This window comes from Sitophilus oryzae, unplaced genomic scaffold (genome assembly GCF_002938485.1).
Source record: "Sitophilus oryzae breed Bouriz unplaced genomic scaffold, Soryzae_2.0 scaffold_227_pilon_pilon, whole genome shotgun sequence".
Lineage (NCBI taxonomy): Eukaryota > Metazoa > Arthropoda > Insecta > Coleoptera > Curculionidae > Sitophilus > Sitophilus oryzae.
This window is the reverse complement of record NW_022146782.1, coordinates 2,050,406-2,072,053: the sequence shown is the minus strand read 5'-3', so window position 1 is coordinate 2,072,053 and position 21,648 is coordinate 2,050,406. Positions and strand designations below refer to the sequence as shown.

The following is a 21,648-nucleotide window of genomic DNA, read 5'->3' as shown; positions in this document are numbered from 1 at the left end:
CGGTGACCGCCTCATACTCTTTCAGATATTTAGCAGTAAAATAAAGAAACCTGTTATTTTTAAGCTATTTTTTTTACAAATAACTATAACAGTTTCAACTGTTATCTAAAAATAACAGTTTTGCCCATCACTAGCTACAAGAGGTTAAAATTTTCAATTTTTTCGATTTATTATAATTTTCTTCCAAGTGCTTTTATCGAATGAAATTTTGAGGATAAAAGTTACTGTAAGTGCGACATATTTTAATGCTAAAAAAGTGTCCACAGATTCACCAGGGACATGCATACGAGTTATTACTGAAATTATTTTCTAAAAAAACATGTGCGCCACTGACTTTTTTTTCTCTTGTTAGCCATACAAAGCAGAATTGTTGATAAAAAAAATAAATCATACTTTTACGTGAAGAATCTCCCCATGAGAAATGGCACATCTCTTTTAAAACACCTTTAGTGCTACATGACACTAACCAAATCCCATTCTTGTAGTTCTTTGTACAATTCAGCCAGTTTAATCCAGTGCACAGTTTCTGGATCTTGCACCATAACTCCTCTCTTCGATGTGGAAGGGCAGTCATCCAAATCCATGAGGTACTCTTCCAAGAGCAGGGTTCCCATGGATATTAATCCGCTTTGCTGACATACGGTGGAAATGGAATTAGGATCGAGTCTAAATTTATCTTTGCTCATCAAGGATATGTCCAAGAGAGTCGCGAAGAGATTAGCGTTGAGCTGGGTGGAATTATCGAAAATGTATTTGATCTTGTTGAATAAAGTGTCAACGAAATCTCGGTTGTTTCCTTCAACTTTTTCCATTAAAACTTTAAACATAACCAAGAAAAATTGTTTTGAAAGTTCTCCATCATGCTAGAATAAAAGGATGGTACATTTATAAAGCCGGGTCCAGACCAAGCAGACAAAACAGCGACAAGACAGAAACATTCATGTTTTACGACAAAACTGCGACAAATCCAATACATTCCTACGATATTTTTGTTTTCTTTCCAAATTCGGAGACTTTTGAATGTCCCGTTTCGAGTCGGTAAAGTTCATGTTTATTTTACGAGATACGAGATTACGAGAGTGTATTTTATGAGAAGTTTGTCGGTGCAGTGTGGATGTCGTGCGTTACCAAAAGTAGGAAACTGATAAAATCGCACAAATTTAGTACTGTGGAGTGCTGGTACTGCTAATATATGACATTAGTATATGATGGAGTGTTACATCTTTATAAAAAAAAGTGGAACACAAAAAATTCCTGCCAACTAAGTGTGCGAATACAGTGCAAGCAGGTTTGCCGCTTACTGGTAGTCAGCGCCAATCTGGGTACCTATTCTTGACATCGTTCGCAACTTCGCGTATACGCATCACGTGTATTGTTATAAACAGGGTATCCCAGAAACAAGTGCAAGTATTTTAAAGGGTGGTAGATCTCGATAAAAGAAATATATTTTCTCTTTATCGCTTTTCAAATAAGTCCAAAATAACGGAGTTATTTTACTTTGAAAATTTCCAAAAAAAAAATGATTTTTTGCTAAAATTTTGAGAACCTTCTTCTTCATGTGCCTGCTCCTCATCGGAGGTTGGCGACCATCAATTGGAATTCCTTCCTGTCTTGAGCCAAACGGATAATTGCACTGGCCTCTCCTATATTAAACCACTGGCGCAAATTCCGCAACCAGGAAAACGGTTTACGCCCGATGCCTCGTCGTCCTTCAACCTTTCCCTCAACGATCAGCTGTAGGAAACTATATTTGTTATTTCGAAAAATATGACCAAAATATGCTGCTTTCCGTCGTTTTATTGTAGTCAATAGTTCTTGGTCCTTACACATTCTCTCCAATACTTCGAGATTTGTTTGAGAACCACTGGATCTTTTCTGGATTTTCTTTCTTGTAAATTTAATCTACTACCATATTATCAAGAAATTATTTTTTTAAATAAAAACTAAATTAAAGCGTGTTATCAAATTGGCTAGTTTACAGTGAAAGCAGGTAGGCGCCGTCAACCAGCGTTCATCGGCGTTCTCGCTTTTACCGGAACGAAAATTTATTTATTTCTGCTTCTGCACGCGCCGACGGCGCACAGAGGGTATTAAGAACTAAAAGTTGGCCAAAATTATGTTTTATGATTTTTTTGCTTTTTTGCTAGTAATATTAATTATTAGAGGAGAGGGTGCTAATATGGAACCCCATTTTGTCTTTCCTACACAATATTTTTTCCTCTACTCTGAAACCCTTTCCACCGATCAAATAGGGTCATTCTGTGCAAAACCAAGCAATTGGATGAGGATGCTAGAACAAGAAAGTAATTTGTATATTATAGACGATATTTGAGCGTGGATGGGTGTTATAGGGTAAAGACTATTTCCTTTAAGAATCTATTTAAATCAATGTTTTTTTTTGGCAGTGGCAAATATTGGCAAGATTTTGGTACATATTCCAAAGCTAGAAACTTTAAGCATTGAACGGATACTAATTTCCATGCGGAATATTGCCGAATAGTCTTACACCTTATAAAAATGCCTCTGATTTTTTAAATATAAAACATTATAAAGAAATAGAATAGAAGGAAACGTTTCAAAATAAAAATATGGCATAAAACAGGACTTGCCAGCTGGCTCTGTATCCATGATGACAGTTATAAACAATTTGCAAAAAAAGCACTACAAACAATTCCACTATTTTATAATCTTAGAAATATTCAGAATACACTCAAGATAATTCATACTTATAATTGAAATATATTATTTATTTGATAGTCAACTTACGACTTAAAAAAAGCTAATAAACGTGCTTACATTTAGTATTTATAGATTTGTAGTTAAGATAAAAAATGAAAATAAAAAAATATCACTTTTGGTCAGGTTTATAGACCAAACACCTCTATGTGCGGCGCCGGCGCGGCGGGCGCGGTGTTTGAATATGGTGAGGTTAGGTTAGGTTAGTTAATCAGGTAAATTTCCTCTTAATTAACTACTTCCGAACCTTGCTCGCATCTCCGAAAAAGCCATATAACAATACACGTGATGCATATACGCAAAGTTACGCATCACGCTGTGCAGTAGAGGAGATTTGTTTAGCATTAAATAACTCGGTTGATGATGTTAAGAAAAAAATAAGAAATATTAATAACTATATAGTATACGAAAAGAAATAAAAAGAAAAACATTATTTGGGGTTTCTTTTTGCAACATGGGATGGCGAGTCAAAGACAACACTACTGGTTACTATAGTCTATAAAATGAATAACTTTGAATTTTGACCGTTATTTTTTACCAACATGGCAAATATAAAATCCCTCTATCTAAAAAGTTACTGATATTCTATAAATTGAGTGCCTGAACGAATCAGATAGGTAACTCTTTTTACTTTCGTGAAATAGAAAAGGAAAATAATAAAACAAATGACAGTCTTCCTCTTCTTGTAAAAATAAACACGAAATGTCATAATTGACAAAAGTAAAATGTCATCAGCTTTTGACATTTCTAAATATCAGACAAATGCCCTCTCTAATAGAACAGCCACGGAGCGAGATTTATGACGTCACGCTTGTTAGATACTACGGATTAATAAATATGTTGTAGAATACATGGAAAACATAATTATTCCTCGTATTTTTGGTTTGTATTTTAAAATGATATAGTTTACATGAAATATACATAATATACAGTAAATAAATACAATATATATATACCTATTTATAGTAATAAATACTTTGGCAAATAAAACTATGAACCATACAAATGCAGCAAATGTTTTACAATATACAAATAATGAATAAGTGGTACATAAGATAATGGGTAAAATGTAAAATATATTTTAAATTTTGGGGTTTGAAAATCGATCTAATTTAACAAAAAACATTCGATATCTACTAATAGTGATGTATTATTATTTGCATTCACAAAATTTATATGTATATTTTGCAAGTATCAATGTTCTGAAAAATGAAAAATTATATTTGCAAACAATACAATATCATAGAAAAAAAGGCGTTAGCAATGGCTATGAAATAAAGATCGCTGTCATTTTATATGTAAAATTATTCTAAAATTTTTGATTTTCTTGGGATTTAGGTTCGGGAGAAACGCTGATTAAGTTTTCATTTGGTTTTTTATTATTCACACCACACACCACATAATGTTTACTGCAATTAATAAACTAATATAAACTTGTCAGAAGATGACCACATATTTTTTTAAGTTATTATTCTTATCACTAAAACTATCTATATTGATTATGGAGTACGATTTCAGCCATATTGTAAAACATTTGCTGCATTTGTATGGTTCATAGTTTATTTGCCAAAGGATTTATTACTATAAATAGGTATATATATATTGTATTTATTTACTGTATATTATGTATATTTCATGTAAACTATATCATTTTTAAAATACAAACCAAAAATACGAGGAATAATTATGTTTTCCATGTATTTTACAACATATTTATTAATCCGTAGTATCTAACTAGCGTGACGTCATAAATCTCGCTCCGAGGCTGATCTATTAGAGACGGCATTGCATCAGCATGGCCACAAGTTGCTAACCTAATAAAATTAACACTAGAAAAGCCCGCGGGAAGTGTCAAATTCAAAGTTATTCGTTTTACAGACTATAGTAATATATCTTTATATTCTTTCTGGTAGAAAGGACACATGATTAATAAAACTGATTTGCATATACTGAACTTTGTTGTACTTTTGTCCTCGCGGAATAAACACTTTGTCTCAAATTTGTCTTGTCTGATTTTTTTTTGTCTGAAAATCGTGTTCACTTTCTGTCGCCTTGGTCTGGACCCCATAATATACACTTTATAGTAAAATGCTTTACAGATATCATTCTTTTGAATCAATTTTACCCATTTTTTAAGATTTCTACAAATGCCATCTTTGTCGTAAGTGTTCACTTTTATTTATACAGGGTGGTCCGAACTGTATTCCGGAAGCTCGGCAAAATATTTTACAGATAAAAATAAGTAGAAAAGTTCGTATAGTCTATAAAATGAATAACTTTGAATTTTGACCGTTATTTTTTACCAACATGGCAAATATAAAATCCCTCTGTCAAAAAAGTTACTGATATTCTTTAAAATTGAGTGCCTGAACGAATCATATAGGTAACTCTTTTTACTTTAGTGAAATAAAAAAGGAAAATAATAAAACAAGTGACAGTTCTTCTTCTTCTTGCAAATCAACACGAAATGTCATAATTGACAAAAGTAAAATGTTATCAGCTTTTGACATTTCTAAATATTAGACCAATGCCGACTCTAATAGAACAGCCACGGAGCGAGATTTATGACGTCACGCTAGTTAGATACTACGGATTAATAAATATGTTGTAGAATACATGGAAAACGAATTATTCCTCGTATTTTTGGTTTGTATTTTAAAAATGATATAGTTTACATGAAATATACATAATATACAGTTAATAAATACAATACAATATATACCTATTTATAGTAATAAATACTTTGGCAAATAAACTATGAACCATACAAATGCAGCAAATGTTTTACAATATAGAAATAATGAATAGGCGGTGCATAAGATAATGGGTAAAATGCAGGGTTGTTAAGTAGTTTATGAAGCAAAAAACTACGCCAAAAGCTACGCGTAGTTTTTTGTATTAACTACGTTTTAAAATTTTAAAAACTACCTTCAAAAACTACACAAAAACTACGTTAAAAACTACCTACAAAAATATAGTAAAACATAAACAATTTAGACTTTAAACTAAAATCAAGCCAAATTCTTATCATGGAAGCTGATGGCAGTATGAAGTTATATATATTTGTATAAGTTAAACAACATCAGAAAAAACGACAATTTTTTTTCAACAAAAGTGTATTTTCTACGAAATACAAAGTAACATTGAACACAAAATAAACTATAAATTCTTATGGAGAAATTCTCCATAGACATTCTCCAGAGAATATATGATTTTTTACATCTAAAGGCACAACTTCATAATACCCCTCTTCCCAGAAGGTATGGAGCAAGGTATGGAGACATCGACGTCTTCCAAGCATTTTTAACTACTAACCAAAGCTACTAATAAATATCAAAAATATCACATAATAAGGAACAAATTCACAAACTATAGATTTTTTATTTCTTTAAATTGATCAACAAACAAAGTTTTTAGGTTATGTTTTCACTGTTACTTAAAAAAACTACATTAGTTACATAAACTACACATTTACTACTCGACATTTAAAAAACAACTTGTGACATGTAGTAAATGTAGTTTATTAATTACTGCGTGTAGTTTAACAACTCTGGTAAAATGTAAAATATATTTTAAATTTTGGGGTTTGAAAATCGATCTAATTTAACAAAAAACATTCAATATCTGCTAATAGTGATGTATTATTATTTGCATTCATAAAATTTATTTATATATTATAATGTTTACTGCAATTAATAAACTAATACAAACTTGTCAAAAGATGACCACATATTTTTTTAAATTATTATTCTTAACACAAAAACTATCTACATTGACTATGGAGTACGATTTCAGCCATATTGTAAAACATTTGCTGCATTTGTATGGTTCATAGTTTATCTGCCAAAGTATTTATTACTATAAATAGGTATATATATATTGTATTTATTAACTGTATATTATGTATATTTTATGTAAACTATATCATTTTTAAAATACAAACCAAAAATACGAGGAATAATTATGTTTTCCATGTATTCTACAACATATTTATTAATCCGTAGTATCTAACTAGCGTGACGTCATAAATCTCGCTCCGAGGCTGTTCTATTAGAGACGGCATTGTGTCAGCATGGCCGCAAGTTGCTAACCTAATAAAATTAACACTAGAAAAGGCCGCGAGAACTGTCAAGTTCAAAGTTATTCGTTTTACAGACTATATAAATGCATGCCCTAAAATGCTTCGTTTCGGAGATACAGGGTGTAGACATTCCATTTTTATTTCGATTCTTTCCATATATTTTCTGAAGTAACGTCACTATTTGGATGAAAATTGGTGTCTGGGACATTGGTCAAGAGACGTTTTTTACGTAAAAAATCAGCAACTAAGATTTTTTCCTATTAGAGATAAGTAAAATGGGTATGAAATTGACCAAAAATAATGAAATCTGTGAGAAACTCAAGCCTTTAAATTTTTCTTACTAGAATTAGCATCTGCAATGGTTTAATCATGGAGCCCAAAGTAATTTGTATATCAGGCAAATCTCCTTTTCTATAACTTCTATAAATGGTCACCCTGCTTTCACGTTCTTTGACAGATTCCGTTCTGAAAAAAATATATTTTTGTTGAAGAAGCTGGAAAGCTTTAAAAAAACGATAAAAAAATACAGTTACCTTTTTATAGTCTTTCGGATCTGCTCTTTGACAGCTCTGTTAGCAAAATCGGTTGATATCTTAGACTTATCTCTGATAAATCTTCGTTTGGGTAACTTGTATTTATCAGAGAGCTTAACGGCGTTTGGATTTAAGAACGCCCGATCATTATTCTAAAAAAATATGATATTACATACCGCCCAAAAAAAAAACTAAAATAAAAACTTACTTCACCAAGACTACTAGTCAAACTAGTAACATTAGAGATATAATTATCCCAAACTACTTGTTGTGTCGGAGCAAAACTTAGGTCAGCTTGAGTGGCTCTAAGCTGACCAAAGTTGGAAGCTGTTGGCTCGTTTGCATCTTCTGAGTAACTTTTCAAAGTCTGCGCGAACAAAGGTACGACTGATTTGTGTTGCAACCTATTAGAGAAAAAAATAAACATATTTTTCTTACAAATATAGTAGTTTGTATAAAAGTAAGTTCACCTCCAGTTGGTTTGTAACTTGTATTCTTCAAAATCGCAATCTTGCAAAGGATTGTCGAAAAGCTCGCTCTCGTAGCCTTCTTCATTGAGAGAGTTCAATAAGAGGTAACTAACATTACCTAAATAACAAAAAAAAATACTCTAATAATATCTTATTTAACCAAAATTGACAAAACAGAAAGAACTTTTTTAAATAAAAATATCACTCATTTTAGTTATTATATTTATATTAAATAACTACTTTTTTATATATTTTTTTTATATTTATTTATTATATTTATTAATTTTACATTGGTGAAACATCTAGACCCTTAAATGTTAGAATTAAAGAACATAAAGATTATTTAAGAAAGGGAGATTTTCACAAATCTAAGATTTGTCACCATTCTTGGGATACAGGGTACAGAATAAATTTTAATAACGCCAAAATTATAATGAAAGAGGCGATAGCCTCTAAAAGAAAAATAAAAGAGGTTTTTTTAATTCAATCTAATAAAAATAAATGTATTGCTCATGCATCTGTAGATGTTAGTAATGTTTGGCAATCGCTTCTTTGATTTTAAAGAACATAACATAAATAAACATAACATATGTAAAATTTAAAATTAATCATACAGAAAGTTTGGGGCTTTTTGGTTTTACCTTATTAAGTAATTGTTATCAGGCAGTAACTGTTAATTTTGAAGGTTAATTTGATATAATGTCATTTTAACAGAACGTCAACGGTTTCTTGTAGACGTATCTGTTTTAAAAAAGTAAAGTGTTCTCGAATAGTTGAATTTAAATATTTTAAATAGTTTTTTTCTTTATTTTTTGTATTTTTTTTGCTTCCGACGACGGAAAGAGATAAACTTTCCGAAACGATAAGTATTTTTTTCTTTGTTAGGCAAATTTTTATACCTGTAAACATAACTTCTGACAAGCAGTGTCCGTTTCGGTTTAACGCAGAAGTGTTTACAAAAAATAACTATTTTACTTTGTAGATTTTCTTGCAGTGCAGTGGCGAAATACCCATAAAGGATTTTTTTGGAGAGATGAATCCGCCACATTGGTATAGACATTTTTTATTATATTTATGTTTTCCCTGAAATCCCCTATAACAGTTTAGGACAAAGAATCTTTTTTTCCTAGAAATAAAGCAACCTTCATAAAAGTTGAACAAGTCCAACGGTTCAAGAAATCTAAAATGGCACTTAAAAATCTCAAAACGGGTAGGAAAATAAATATTTCAGTCTCATATCGATTACTAAAATCGTAAAAGTCGGCCATAAAATTCCTAGTCGGGTTGTTAACATAAAATGTCCCTAATATTCACTTTCCAACAAAGTCAGGCCAATGTGTTTGTAATAAATAGTAAAATAAAAAATGCCAGGCAGTTAAAACGAAAGTTTCTAAAACCATAGACACGTTTTGAAGCAATATACAGGGTGAGACTTAAATACGGGCAAATATTTTCAGGCCTGGCTAAAGGGCTGGTAGATGTCGATAAAAGAAACATATTTTTTCTCTACCTAATTGTACCACCTTTCGTGAGGAGATTCCTCACGTAAAAATAAGATTTATTTTTCAGAATCACGATTAGGTTTTTTCACGAAAGAAAAATTTTGAAAATTTGGATTTTTTTTAGTTTTTAGTTAAAAAACTTAATATGTTGATAACATGGCATCAGAGGTGGTAGATCAAATTTACAAGAAAGAAACCCCAGAAAAAAGCCAGTGGTTCTCAAAATTTAAACAAAATATCTTTTTCTTTTAAATTTTCACTTATAATATCACAAGAGCTTAAATTATTTTCGGAAATTTTTTTGAGGGCACGAATATTTTGAAAATTTTCCTAAAATATTCGTGCCCGAAAGAAAATTTCCAGGAATAATTTAAGCTTGCGTGGTATTCGGTAAGAAAATTTCACACCTAAATTTGAAAAAAAAATATTAATCCAACATGACATTTTAAAATAATTTCAATTTGTTAATAATATTAACAAATATTATTATATTTTTAATTAGTTACATCAAATGCTAAAACTCAAATGGGTAATATTTCAATATATAGACATTGTAGTTCATTCACATTATGATTGTAGGTCGTATGTTTACCTTTTCAACTGTCAAAAAATTTCCACTAAAGTTTCGTGGCGCCTCGAAAAAATTTCCGGAAATTTTTTCAGTTGCCATGGTAACTAGTCAACATTAAAGCATGTTATTGGTTGAAAAGTAGAGGTGTGAAATTTTCAAAGTAATATACATCGGTTATTTGGAATTATTTGAAAAACGACAAAGAGAAAATATGTTTCTTTTATCGAGATCTACCAGCCCTAAAAATAATTGCACTTATTTAAGACTCGCCCTGTATATATCTATACTAATATATAAAATCCTTAAGTGACTGACATACTGATTAATCACGATCCTGCTCAAACCACTCAACGTAAGAAGCTCAATTTTGGCATACAGGTTGATTCTAGGGTGTAGAGGTTCGATAAGAAGGGATTTTTCGAAATTCCAGTTCCAAGAGGGTGAAACCACCCCTCAAATATTACAATATTTTTATTTAAAAAACGGCCAAGTTTCCGAAAAAACGCTTAAACACGTATATTTTATTTTGTTTTTTTACACATTTTAAGATTTTTTAAAAATGTATACAGGATGTTTCGGGAAATCTGGTCATTGATTAATCACGATCCTGCTTAAAGCGCTTGACGTAAAAAGCTGATTTTTGGAAAACAGATTGACTTTAGGGTGTAGAGGTTCGATAAGAAGGGATTTCTCGAAACTCGAATTCTAAGGGGGTGAAACTATCCCTCAAATACTAAAATATTTTTTAGTTAAAAACCGGTGAGTTTTCGGAAAAACTCTTAAAAACGTATATTTTATTTTGTTGCTTTACATATTTTAAGATTTTTTATAAATTTATACAGGGTGTTTCATAAAATATGACCATTGAGTAAAATCACGATTCTGCTTAAATTGCTTGACGTTTAAAGCTGATTTTTCGAAAACGGATTTACTATGGGGGGTGTAGAGGTTCGATAAGGAGGGGTTTCTCGAATCTAAAATTCCAAGAGGGTGAAAACGCCCCTCGAATATTACAATATTTGTTATTTAAAAAACGGTTAGTCTTTCGGCAAAACGCTTGGACAAGCATAATTTATTTGGTTTTTTTACATATTTTGGAATTTTTTAAAAAATCATACAGGGTGTTCCAAAAAGTTGGGTAATTTCTTAACCACGATTCTGCTTAAACTGCTTGACGTAAAAAGCTTATTTTTTGCAAACGGATTTTTCGAAAGTTAAATTCCAACGAGATGAAACTACCCCTCAAATATTACCAAGTTATATAATAATATCGCCATATTGTTTTTTCTCATGCTGACATAAATGTGAGAAAAATTTATCCAGTTTGTATGTTAATGGAAATTCTTGCTGTGCTTTATCATCACCATTACAAATGATTAATTCGACGCGAACGAAGTCGCTGGAACACGCTAGTATAATTATAAAAATACAAACCTAGAAAATATTCTTCCGCTTTGGGTATATAAAACTTCGATACCAACTGAAGAAACTTCTCAGTAATTTTGTTTGAATCAGAGAACTGTTCACACCAGTAAGTCCTTATTTTTTCCCTAACTTGAATATCAGGGTCGGACAAACCTTGCAAAAGAGTCTAAAAATGCCCACAATATAAAAATATGTGTAATTTTTTTTATGTCATTGAAATAATATACCTCTCTGCATAATTCGTTTATGTCTTCATCGTCCACATTGCTGTAAACCGCGATCATAATATCGTACATTCTAACCCGCGGTATAACGTCGGGATTCAGTAGATTCTTACTAACACACTTCATAATCTTTTTCAAAATCTTAATTTCCCCTTTCAGCAAATGAAAGGTTTTCAACAAAATCTCCAAACTCAACAGGAGCACTTCGGGATTTTGACTTTCCAAATATCTCGGCCAATCTTCCGATTTGAAATCGGAATATTCACCGAGCTGATCGGCTCTTTTGTGAATCACTCGAAGAAATCCCGCTTGAAGCTGCGGATTGGAGTGTGATATTTGGTTGAACATTTTGATCAAGTGATCAACGTTCACCACATTGGGATAATGGATAGCTATGCCTGAAATATATTGTGATATATTGGACCGTATGATTGAAAAAAAAACGGCGTCACAGACGGCTAAAGCATGATTTTCATACTTCCGTTATCCGTTGATACGATTGTCCGACGCGCGACGGCTCTCTGATTGGTCATAGCGTTTTCGCGCCACTTTTCATTCGTAATTTTTTTACCCCAGCCCGTTTATGAAGAAAGAACATACGATAACGGACGTTTTGACACTTTTTTGACAAATTAAGCCTAACCTTACTAAAAATATAATAGTACAAAAGTTAATAGCACCGTCGGCAAAACGAGAATTTAAAGAAAACTGGTTCTTTAATATATCTTTTGCTATGCTCTTCTGACCATAGTGCGGGCCGTCTGGCTGCCGGTAGACTACTGCGCATCACATCTGTACACGATATAGTACAAGGTATCCCATTTTCGTGTGTTTTATGGGATTTCTCGTTTATGAGTAGAGATACAATGATGCGATTTTCACATTACTTTGCTTCTTTTTTATGAAACTAAATATGCTACACATAGGTTTGTCCTAGCCTCCTTAGTTCCTGAAATACAGGACGAATTTGTGATGCGCAGTAGTGAACATATGTATGTTGAGTAGAGATACGATGCGCAGTAGTGAACGCAACGTCTACCGGCAGCCAAACGGTCCGCACTCTGTTCAGGAGAGCATAGCAAAAGATATATTAAAGAAAAAACTTTCTTAAAATTCTCTCTCGAAAACGTTGTTAGATTTTAGGCTATAAGTAAAACAGCGAAATCGTTATGGAAATGAAAATATAAAATTACACCAATCACAACTTTGAATAAGAAGACTAAGGAAGGAGTATATCAAAAATCTTAGGTCCACCTCGATGGGACTCAAATATGGCTGACTTAAATTCCGGTTTATCAGTGCCGTTCTAATTTTATTTAAAAAATGTAAATCTATGATGTAGGCGTAGACGTGGGGTAGACTCAATAATTCTTTTTTATTTTACGTTGTGAATAAATGTGGGCAGTTATTAAAATTGTTATAAAAACATATTATTATAATAAAAATAGATAAGTTTTAATAATTATTTATTAACACAAACATCCGATACGCTACTGAAGCAGGTAAGTCAAATTGACGTATCTAAATTCTTTGACATCTAATCTTTGATAAGTAGTAAATAAAAGCAAAAATGCAAGAAAAAATATATAATTAGTTAATTTAAGTGAATTTCATAAATGAGTTTACAAGTACTATTATATAGTCACTTACTAGCGAAAGTTGTTCCATTATTTCACTCGATTTTTGCCGAGATCTACACAACCAACTATTTTAGAGTCTTTTTCGATAAATCGCGATAGTGTCACTGTTAATTTAAGTTCTGCCACAATTTCCATCTCGATTTACTACCTTTATACAACTATCAGTAGTAGAATAAATAATAAATAACATAAAATAAGCTTCGTAAAGACTGACAAATCCACAAAATTTCAAATCAAATTCAAATGTGTCAAATGAATCGTCAAACAGAACTGTCAAGGATCCCCACCCTAGAGTCCTTTTTCCGCCCACCATGCATGAATACATGGATAGCATTATGCTCCTTCCTTAGTCTTCTTATTCAAAGAATCACAAGCAAATCGTATATCCGATGAACAGAGGCATGAAAATACAATCAATTTAAAAACTGCGTAATTTTGTAACCAATCGAAGTTTTTATATTCAACCAATAAAACTAATAACAACGGTTGAATGAAAATCAAGCTTAAAGAATGACAATCGATGATATTTTTGGCGAGGTCACTCTCTAGACGTCATTCATTAAATATTGGCAAGAAACTGTCAAAAATTAAGACTAATTACAGAAAGATAACATTAAACATTATTTTTTTCTTGAATTTAAACCATTAAAAAATCATTTTTACTCAATATAAAAATAAATTACAACCTTTTTAAGACCAACTGGCAGTAAGCTCCAATAAAAACTAAAGAAGAGTACGCGCCAAGTAAATAAAATCTAGTGCTTGACATCGCTAAAATAGTCATCGATTCCCCAGCCGTCTTTGACGCCGTTTTTTTTGCGATCGTATTTTATAAAGTAGTTTAAATATATTAATTAATTACATTCAAGACATCCAACGTATTTGTTGTTATCTTCATAGGCAAATATTCTTTTACTAAGCCTAGTGCACAAAGACGTCACGTCTTCGCCGTGAGCATCTAGATACTTTAGTATTAATCCTAAAACTTCAGCACAAGGCTTGAACGTGCTAGCAAACGTTTTTGATAAGATATTTAAAAGTTTTCCCCAAAATATCTTCAAATCCGAAAGCTTAAACGGCAGATAATTGTTGACCTACAAGAATTAATTTTGTAGGTAGAAGTTCATAGAGCAACTAGAGATGGGATGTTCCTTCCCGATATATCGATAACTATATATTTTCCGATGCACGTCATCAATAATATCAACATTGGCACTAAACTCTATAAACCTGACGAAATGAAATTTTGGCAAGAATGTTTAAATTTGTTGTATAATTTAAGATACCGAGCAGCTCTTCAATTGACTTTATAGAGCAAATGATTGTAACAACGGTACATTGTGAGACAGGAAATTGTAGAGATAAACAAGCCCTATAATATAGGATACAACATTTGAATGAACAGTGCTTTCCATAAAATCAATGAAATGAAAAATATACGAAATAATATACATGTACTGATTTCTTTCGAAAATCGACTACTATGAAACTATGATCCCTTCCCCGACACAAACGGTACATTGTGAGACAGAAAATTATAAAGAGAAAGAAGCCCTATAACATACAACATTTTAATGAACAGTGCTTAAATAATACGTAAAAATCTTTAAAAAAGATATAATAAATATATTGTTTGTCACTTTTAAATTAAGATTAATCTCATAAATCCATTACAATCTGGCAGCGCTGTCTCCATCGCTTGTCACAAAGTTGATCACGTGCATTGGAAATTGTTTTCCGATTACCATATGGTCATTAGAGTTGGGGGGTTGGAACCTTTGGTGTTACACAGCGAAATAAAACACTAAATCAGTTTCTTCATCTGCTGAACTGTTCAGTTTCATCATCTGCTGATGATGCTAACATGGTTACCGAAACGCGCGTCCAGTGTAAAAGTAAAAGTGTTTTGGTGTACTGTGGTGATTTAGTGTTTTATTTTACCATATGTTCATTGATGTGTCGAATAAACAGGAGAGTTTATTACCAGAAATATAGAGATTAAATGTAGTCCAACTTCAACTCTTCTATCGTCAAAGTCCAGCTTTTTCGATAGAGCATCGAACGGTAGTTCAAATGAACCCTTCCAGTTCTCCACCAGTAACTTGATCAGATCTAAATTATACTTAAATGCGTCTTGTCTTTCGTTTGTTAGTTTTTCCACGAGAAATTCTAAAACTTTCGTGGCTAATTCAGATTCTGTGTCACTCAGAGTAACATCTGAAGACCAATAGGCCAGTAGAATAACCTAAAAAAATATAATGCACCATAAGTAAAGTCCAAAAAATATCGTCAGTATTTTTCATTTATACAGGGTGTTCCGATATTCGGTATACGAAGATCTACTATACTACTGTTTTTTTTCTCAGGTAAGATTTCGACAGACGATGACAGAAAAAAATCAGATGACGTCCATACCCAAGGATACTATAGAGATAAGGATAGTTCGATTCCTATCTTCCTGTACTGTCAGTTTTTTGACGTTATCTAAGGACCGAGTTGAAGTCGCGCTAAAGATTTTAGACAGCGACAGTTATTTTTCCGTTTAACGGACGATCACACAGTCCGGCGGAAGATAAATCTAGCGGGACAAAACCGTATGGTTAGAAATGCCAAAAATGTGTACTGATAAGAATAAATAGTAGACATTCTAATTGATATAAAAGCTGTCTGCTCAGCAAGGCAGAGGTTATACGAAAACAAAATATTTAAAAGTGCTTATACATTTTGGTTACCAAAGGTATGTACTTTTCTACTGTAGGTATATTATCTGTTAAAATCGTTCGTGCCTTTGTTCTGCAGATATCAAACTTACACTTTTTTCAAATAATTGCCAGCTGCCATTTGCTTATGTTTGTTAGACCCAATATAATATTCTAACATATTATATTCCCCAAAATTTTCAAATTTACTCATTTTATTATTTAAAATACACACACTTCAATCTGTTGAAATGAAATGTCACGCATCCATCAAAGGTATGTCCCGATCACCATGACAACCGTTTACTTTGTTACTCGGCGCGGCCTACTATCTACTAAGTGGACATTTTAAGAAAAAATTGAGGTTAATAGTGAAAATAAATATAGAGTGTTATATATTTTCGAGAAGCCCATGCCAAGCTAAATTAGAAAATTTAAAAATATACAGGGGGTTCTATTTAAAAAAACAAGTATAGTTAATATCTCAAAAAATATTTTTTTCGAAAAAAGTCTGACCACGCCACTGCATTCTACACAGAAAAGTGCTTTTAGAATGTATAATTCATGTTTCCGTGGTTGTTGAAATAAACAAACTATCGAATATCTTCAAAAAGTACAAAATTTGGGAATCCCCCTGTAGCTTCGAAACCGATCAAGATAGCCACGATCCGTTTGCGCCATTGTAATTTTTTCAAAAAAAGAACCCGAGACTGCAGTATCAAAATTTGAATATTTCTCACGGTTTTCTAGATACCCTATAGAAACAACCAAAATGGTCCACCCTGTACATAAGTTATATTGATAAATATAATAATAAATGCGGGAAGTTTCTTGAAACTTGAAAGTAAGAAATAGTTCTTTTTTATATTTTTTTGGTATGCGGTGTTTTGTTCTTGTTTGTTTTGTATTAAAACAAACCGTTTTTTTTAAATAAAATAACTCGATTAGATTTTTTCAGTTTTATACAGTTTTTTTCACAATATTTTGAAGTAATCAGTTTTCACTCAAATTTTAAATATATTAATTTCCTGCTATGCGTCCCAATTGTACCAACTTATTTCTTTGTAAAATAAAATAAACTACTGTTAAATTAAAATGACAGACACATCTATCACTGTCAAGGATCTTGTCGTTGGACAGACTATAGTGATTTTAATTTTAATAACCACGGATAACCATTTTACGGACACCCTGTACAAAAACAACTTACCACATCTGACACAAAGTAGTTTATTTCGTCGCCTGCTACCTTATCTACTAAAAACTGCATTAGAGGTTCCATAAAATATTTGGCAAAGTGTCTAAATATGTAGTGTGTGTTATCTATCACTTTTATCCAGAATAGTTTGACGTTTTTGGGAGTTGACGGGTGCAAAAGTAAGTTCCTTATACCTTTAGATTTATAAATTAAGAAATTATTAACATACTAATCATAATATTTTTGTTAGTTCATCTGTACCTTCCATCCACTTCGGAAATTCAACAAAATCTTCCTTGTCTTCAGGTAAACGATTCACACCGGTGTTAAAAATATTTTTGATTAATCCGCAAACAGTGCCCATAAGTTCGTGGTTGTTAATTTCGGTAGATTCTAGGTATAGTTCACCCTGTAAATAATACAGAAAGATCATGAAACATCTGAGTACATAGTATTAGAGGTGGGAATTCTAGTTCCTTGGGAGGAACTCGTTCCTTAGTTCTAGTTCCTCCAGAGGAACAGTTCCTTGAACTAGGTCTTTAGTTCACAATAGTTCCCGACTAACATTGACATCCCCCTTGCTTGCTAATGCGTTTCGTTGTCAGTCAGAACTATTCACAGTATGATCTGTATAATTTTTATAATGTACGGCGATATAACGAGAGGTGTAATTGTGTATGTTAAAAACATATAGGTAAGTTTTATTGCAGATAAAAAAAAAATAAAAAAGAAAACTATATCACAATTACAAATATTACAAAAATTTTACGAAAAATTGCATTTTTCCTCACTTCAAGCTTTTTGTTTTTGTCTAAAAATTCAGAATATCTACTTCGTTTTATAAGATATTTCTTAATTTTAGGGACCTAAAGTAAAACATTCCCATAAAATATTTAAAAAACAAACTAAAAATCAAAAACAGTATCCACGACAATTTTCTATGGTAATTGCCGGCTGTGGCAATAGGCCGAATCCATCGTCGTCGCCTTGTATTATATCTCGGATCTGCCGACTGAATAGATTCCCGTGAACTAGTCTTTTAATAGTTCCTCTATGTCCGGATCCGATAACATACGGCTGGCACTCCCCACGCCTGCCTAGCATCAATCGCGCTGACTGATCCATACGTAAACTAGTCTTTTATTTAGTTCCTCTAGTTCCTTTAGGTCCGGATCCGATAAGATACGGCTGGCACTCTCCACTCCTGCCTAGCATCGATCGTGTTGGCCCGATCCCATGATACAATAAAGGTTAGATAAGATCTTTGGCGGTCGCAAATCTGTTCCCCGCGCGCATGACGTCGCTCGGGTAGAAATTTTCTGTTAAGCTCCGGCAACTACATGCGCAATATCTTCTCTCAGAAGATCCCTGGCGGTGGCAAATCGGTTCTCCGCGCGCATGACGTCACCCGGATAGTAATTTTCTGTTAAGCTCCGCCCACTACATGCGTAATATCTTATCTAACCGTCCTTGTATCATGGCCCAATCCGTACGTACGTAAATTAGTCTTTTATTTTATTTAGTTCCTCTAGGTCCGGATCCGATAACGTACGGCTGGCACTCCCTACTCCTGCCTACCATCGGGCTACGCGCGCTGGCCGATCCGTCGCCGTCGCATATTATTATATATCGGTCACAGTCTCGTGAGTCTCGATCACGGAATAGGTCCTGAGGAACTAGTTCTTTGAGAAACTAGGAACTAGTTCCTTTTATTCCGGGGTCGGAATAGTTCATTGGAACTAGTTCGTTCACGAACTACACACCTCTACATAGTATGTCACTGCGAGGCTCTAGATCAGTCAACTGTCATTGTCATTTACAGTGGCGTAGCGACAAATTATGCCCCCCTCCCCCGCGAAACTTGAGTTAGCCCCCCTCCCGGCCTCCTCCCCTATTCCCTATTTTGGGAATAATTCTATATATTATTTTATTCCCGGACCTCGGAGGTTTCGGGCCCCCTTTGGGCCTGGGCCCCCCGCAGCTGCGGGGGTTTGCGGTAGTAGCGCTACGCCACTGGTCATTTAACACAGTCTAAATACACTTAGATCCATTTTATCACATACTAAACCAATGAATACAGAACAACAAACAAAAAATGTAATTTACAAAATACCATGTGAATGGGATAAATTTTACATTGATGAAACATCTAGACCCTTCAATGTTCGAATTAAAGAACATAAAGATTATTTAAGAAAGGAAGATTTTCACAAATCTAAGATTTGTCAGCATTCATGGGACACAGGGTACAGAATAAATTTTAATAACGCCAAAATTTTAATGAAAGAAGCTATAGCCTCTAAAAGAAAAATATAAGAGGCTTTTTTAATACAACCTAATAAAAATAAATGTATTGCTCATGCATCTGTAGATGTTAGTAATGTATGACAATCGCTTCTTTAATTTTAAAGAACATAACATAAATAAACATAACATACGTAAAAATTAAAAACAATCATTCAGAAAGTTTAGGGTTTTTTGGTTTTACCTTATTAAGTAATTGTTATCAGGTATAGTAATTGTTAATTTTGAAGTTTAACTTGATATAATGTCATTTTAACAGAACGTCAACAGTACTTGTAGACCATGGTACAAAGAAAACAAGGTATGATCGATAGCGGCTCCAAATTCGTTAAGTTTGCGCATATCACCTGTGACGTCATACGCCATACAAAAAAATATCCATATTGTTCAATTGCCACTAATAAAAAAAGACCTAAAATAGGGAAGAATTAGGACATAACCCCAAAAGTTATGTTTTGACATCGAGCTTGACATTTGAAAAATGATTTTCACATTTTGACACAATCAAATTTCACAGATGACACAATCTGTTTGACAATTTGAAATCGGCGCGCAGAGCTTGCCGACCAATGGTGCCGTTTATCACCTGTGACGTAGTGACCAACCTGCGCAATATCATACCTTGTGTTCTTTGTATCATGCTTGTAGACCTTTGAATAAGAAGACTAAGGAAGGAGCATATCAAAAATCTTAGGTACACCGCGATGGGCCTCAAATATGGCCGACTTGAATTCCGGTTTATCAGTATCGTTCTAATTTTATTTAAAAAATGTAAAACTTATGATGTAAGGTAGACGTGGGGTAGACTCAATAATTTGTTGTTTTATTTTACGTTGTGAATAAATGTTGGTATATTTATAAATGATCGGTTTACTACACGTATGTATATTATATAGTCACTTACTAGCGAAAAGTTGTTCCATTATTTCACTCAATTTTTGCCGAGATCTACCGCACGCTACACAACCAACTATTTTAGAGTCTTTTTCGATAAATCGCGATAGTGTCACTGTTAATTTAAGTTCTGCCACAATTTCCATCTAGATTTACTACTTTTATACAACTATCAGTCGTAGAATAAATAATAAATAACATAAAATAAGCTCCGTAAAGACTGACAAATCCACAACATTTCAAATCAAATTCAAATGTGTCAAATGAATCGTCAAACAGAATTGTCAAGGATCCCCACCCTAGAGTGCTTTTTCCGCCCACCATGCATGAATACATGGATAGCATTATGCTCTTTCCTTAGTCTTCTTATTCAAAGTTGTAGACGAATCTGTTTTAAAAAAACTAAAGTGTTCTCGAATAGTTGCATTTAAATATTTTAAATAGTTTTTTTCTTTATTCTTTGTATTTTTTTGCTTCCGACGACGGAAAGAGATAAACTTTCCTAAACGTTAAGCATTTTTTTGTTCGTTAGGCAAATTTGTATATCTGTAAACCTAACTTCTGACAAGTTTGGATTAACGCAGAAGTGTTTACAAAAAATAACTATTTTATTTTGTAGATTTTCTTGCAGTGGCGACACAGACACAGTCTATCTGTTGGACATACTTTTACTTACCTGAATCAGTTGGTTTGAAGCATTTGGATCTTCTAAACTGTCATTTGCATTTGACCGTAAAACCGACGTCGAAAAATCGTGTTTAGTTATGTCCTCACTCAAAGAACTATTAAACAATCTTTGAGATTCAATATACCTAAAAATTCATCCAAAAAAAAGTATACCATTGGAAAATTTAACTTTAAAAAATTTAACCTACTTTAAAGAATTACTTCTATTGCTCTGCTGCCTCAATTCGTCCCTTATACTCACTAACACCTTCCTTTTTTCCGGATAACTGTCAAAATCGACGGTAAAATTATACTCTATGTCGCAATTAATGACAGAACACCATAATATGTCATGGTCTTTCTCCTGCCTGACAAACAACTTTTCATAGAAAGCTCCCTTTTTCATGTAGTTGGAGACGATTGAAGTGAGAGCTTTGTAAGCACTGCATTTGTAGAGTCTTAGTTGTTCTTGATCAGCTGAAAATATTATCATCAACTTTTTGTTATCAAGCTGACATTTTAGACGGCAACTGACATATATGTCATAATATTTGAATTTTAAATATGTATGTAATATAATTTAAATTAATATAATGCAACTTTATACTAAGAAAACATTTATACATTCACAAAATACAACAAAGTCCAATAATATAGTTTGAAAACAATGAATATTGAATTAAAATTAAAAAAGTCAAGCGCGAC

General features: G+C 32.6%; 1 protein-coding gene across 1 annotated transcript in view; it reads right to left on the bottom strand.

The window, feature by feature from the left end:
* Positions 1-21,648, bottom strand: part of LOC115884364 (DNA-dependent protein kinase catalytic subunit-like) — an 83,225-nt gene that overhangs the window by 18,991 nt on the left and 42,586 nt on the right. Inside the window, exons 21-33 of the mRNA XM_030902923.1 lie at positions 21,153-21,420; positions 20,954-21,089; positions 17,341-17,488; positions 17,092-17,273; positions 15,167-15,427; positions 14,045-14,276; positions 11,546-11,940; positions 11,328-11,484; positions 7,821-7,938; positions 7,559-7,754; positions 7,351-7,502; positions 7,159-7,282; positions 468-863 (exon numbers count right to left, since the gene is read on the bottom strand). Of these exons, the coding sequence (XP_030758783.1) occupies positions 468-863; positions 7,159-7,282; positions 7,351-7,502; positions 7,559-7,754; positions 7,821-7,938; positions 11,328-11,484; positions 11,546-11,940; positions 14,045-14,276; positions 15,167-15,427; positions 17,092-17,273; positions 17,341-17,488; positions 20,954-21,089; positions 21,153-21,420 (2,765 nt within the window). The remainder of the gene's footprint in view (positions 1-467; positions 864-7,158; positions 7,283-7,350; positions 7,503-7,558; positions 7,755-7,820; positions 7,939-11,327; positions 11,485-11,545; positions 11,941-14,044; positions 14,277-15,166; positions 15,428-17,091; positions 17,274-17,340; positions 17,489-20,953; positions 21,090-21,152; positions 21,421-21,648) is intronic.